General features: G+C 44.6%; 1 protein-coding gene across 1 annotated transcript in view; it reads left to right on the top strand.

Moving 5' to 3' along the window:
* The window catches only part of LOC109822476 (probable potassium transporter 17), a 23,763-nt gene that overhangs the window by 16,987 nt on the left and 3,498 nt on the right, over nucleotides 1-3,278 (top strand). Inside the window, exons 6-7 of the mRNA XM_020388675.1 lie at nucleotides 369-421; nucleotides 528-897. Of these exons, the coding sequence (XP_020244264.1) occupies nucleotides 369-421; nucleotides 528-897 (423 nt within the window). The remainder of the gene's footprint in view (nucleotides 1-368; nucleotides 422-527; nucleotides 898-3,278) is intronic.

Genomic DNA, 3,278 nt, shown 5'->3' with positions numbered 1-3,278 from the left:
GAGGTCTATTTGCCAAAAAAACAATTTTCTCCTTCTCTGAGGGTGATAGAGCCAAAAAAATTCATTGGGATCATCTGCAACAATTAAACTTCAAGGTGTCACAATCGGGCGATATTACAGGGGTCTATCCACAATTAACTCTTGTTTATGGAAGGCTATAATGAGAACCTGAGCCTGAACAAAAAAATATCAGTATCCAAAAAATGATAGCCAAAACAGTCTCCGCCTGCACAAATAAAATTAAAACCAATAGCATTGTTTTCCGTATCAGCGCTTACTGTGTACCCACAATCATCATGTTCATCATCATCTGCATCATCATCACATTAAGCTTATTATTAAATCTCCTGTGTGTTTTATATTAACAGGAGCTGAAGCAATGTTTGCTGATCTTGGTCATTTCAACAAGAGGTCAATTCAGGTAATATACCAACTTTCTGAAGGAAAACAATATAAATTGTATTTATTTGATAAATCCAAGGATATATTGATTGATTCATAACATCATATTTCAACTCTTAATGCAGATGGCATTTCTTTTCACAATATATCCTTCATTGGTCCTTACTTACGCAGGGCAAACAGCATATCTGATTAGACACCTTGATGACTTTGCCGATGGGTTCTATAAATTTGTACCGACTCCTGTTTATTGGCCTATGTTTATCATTGCAACTACGGCAGCAATTGTGGCGAGTCAATCTCTAATATCTGCGACATTCTCGGTGATTAAACAATCGGTGGTTCTTGATTATTTTCCACGGGTGAAAGTAGTGCATACATCTCAACATAAAGAAGGGGAAGTTTACTCCCCAGAAACAAACTTCATTCTCATGGTTTTGTGTGTTTCAGTGATACTTGCCTTTGGCGATGGAAAAGATATTGGAAATGCCTTTGGTATGAATAATACTCTTGAACTTTTTATATATCTTTAAAAAACAACAAATGCTTGGACTGTTGGGAATTTAACGCCTAAATCCCCTAATGCAACAGAAACGCAGTATAGAGAACAGTACACCAAGATTTACGAGGTTCGGCAACTGCCTACGTCCTCGGGAGCCACACAGTTAATTTCTTATTTAATCTAACAAGAAATTACAAGTTAAGAGCAAATCTCTAAACTGAGATTCCTCAAACTTAAACACTGTAGATACAGTGTTAATACCCACTTTAAAATACCCTTTTCTCTTTTTCTGACTCTTCTTAAACCCTTTCTTTATCTCCCCTCAAATCCCTAATTTGAGAGCTGGAGATCAAAAATAAAATCGCTGCTGCGATTTTCAAAGAGGGGCCGAAAAATTGAACGCTGCTGCGTTAGGGATCCGCCGTCAGAGGGAAAAACTCAGGGAGGAGGAGCCGCCCAAACCCTAGGGCTTCGAGGGGCTTTTATAGCCGAATCGAGACAGGCTGGCGACAGCCTGTCGCCAGCGATCACTTGGACGCGGAGGTGGGAGCGTCTGGACGCGAAGGTCGGCATCCCGAAGGCCGAGGGTCGCGTTCGCCACGAGCATCGCGTTCGCCACGAGCATCGCGTTCGCCTGTTCGAGCTCCATCTCGAACTGAGCCTGGAGTTCATCTCCCACTTGGAGACCAAACCGACGTCAACAGGCTATCTCATCAAGCTCCTCTCCTGTATGGCTCCGCCTTCATCATCTATGCATGAAGGCCAACTGAAGTTGCGCACAACTTCAGTTTTTGAAAGGTCGCTGCCTTTGTCAACATATCCGCTGGACCTTTCTTCCTTGGATAATTCTGTTGAAATCCTTTGACAACTCGTCGGGCTCTGTATCTTCTGATATCCGCTGGACCTTTCTTCCTTGGATAATCTGTTGAAATCCTTTGACAACTTGTCGGGCTCTGTATCTTCTGGAACCATTCTGCTCCTTTTTCACTCGATACACCCACTTGTTGTGACGTGCCTTCTTCCCCATGGGCAACTCAGCTAGTCCCCATGTCTGGTTGGAGATCAGAGATTTCTTCTCTTCTTTCGCAGCAAACTCCCACTTGCTCGCATCTCCACTCTGACAAGCTTCATCAAAGCTTTCAGACTCTCCTCCATTTGTCAGCAACATATAATTCATGTATCTGCTGTTAGGCACAGGAGGACGAGTACTTCTCCTTAACATCGGAGCTGGTGCGTCGGGCTTCTGCGCACCATTCTGTCCAACAGTCTCTTCTGGCTGAGGATCTTCTGCATTGGGTTCTTCCGAGAGGTTATCCGGAACATCATCTGCATCTACAAATGTTGACTCGCTCTCTGAGTCACCGTCATCTGTCTTGTGCATGTCCTTGTACATCACCTTCTCGTTGAATGTCACATCTTTGCACCTGATCACCTTCTTGTTTTCGTTGTCCCAAATGCGGTAGCCGAACTCGTCTTCACCATACCCGATGAATGTGCATTTCTTAGACTTGGGATCAGGCTCATTCCTGCCTTGATCACTTATATGCACATAAGCTACACAACCGAAAACTTTGAGATGTGAGAGGGTTACCTCCTTTCCGCACCATACCTCTTCTGGTATTCTGTGCTCCAATGGAACCGATGGACCTCGGTTGATCAAGTAAGCTGCTGTGTTGACTGCTTCTGCCCAGAACTGCTTCGGTAGACCTGACTGCATCCGAATGCTTCTGGCTCTCTCTGTCAACGTTCTATTCATGCGCTCAGCCACACCATTGTGCTGAGGCGTGCCGGGCACGGTCCTCTCCATTCTGATACCGTGCTCATAGCAGAACTTCTTGAATCTGGTGTCTTCATACTCACCACCATTGTCTGTTCTGAGTTTCTTTACCCTCAAACCGGTCTCATTCTCGACCATGGCTTTCCATCTTCTGAAAGCCTCAAACACTTCTGACTTTTTCTTCAGAAAGTAGACCCATACTTTCCGAGAGTGATCATCAATAAAAGTCACGAAGTAGTGTTTCCCACCAATCGACGCGGTGGTTGTTGGTCCCCAAACATCCGAGTGAACAAGCTCTAGCTTCTGCTTCCTGGGGGGTCTGCTACTTGCCTGAAAGCTAACTCTCTTCTGCTTTCCAAGTATGCATTCTTCACACACATCAATCTCTACTGATTGTAAACCTGGGAGTTTTCTCTTTGTGTGCATAACCTTCATCCCCTTTTCACTCATATGACCGAGTCTCTGGTGCCACAGCTTTGAAGTCTCATTGCCTGCTGCAACTGAGATCGAACAACGTGCACCTGCTGTCATATACAGGGTACCAGTCTTCCTACCTCTGGCAATCGTCATTGCGCCCTTCGAAATCCTCCAGTCATC

This window comes from Asparagus officinalis, chromosome 8 (genome assembly GCF_001876935.1).
Source record: "Asparagus officinalis chromosome 8, Aspof.V1, whole genome shotgun sequence".
Classification (NCBI taxonomy): Eukaryota; Viridiplantae; Streptophyta; class Magnoliopsida; order Asparagales; family Asparagaceae; genus Asparagus; species Asparagus officinalis.
Note: the sequence above shows the minus strand (reverse complement) of the source record. Positions and strands in the feature narration are given on the sequence as shown.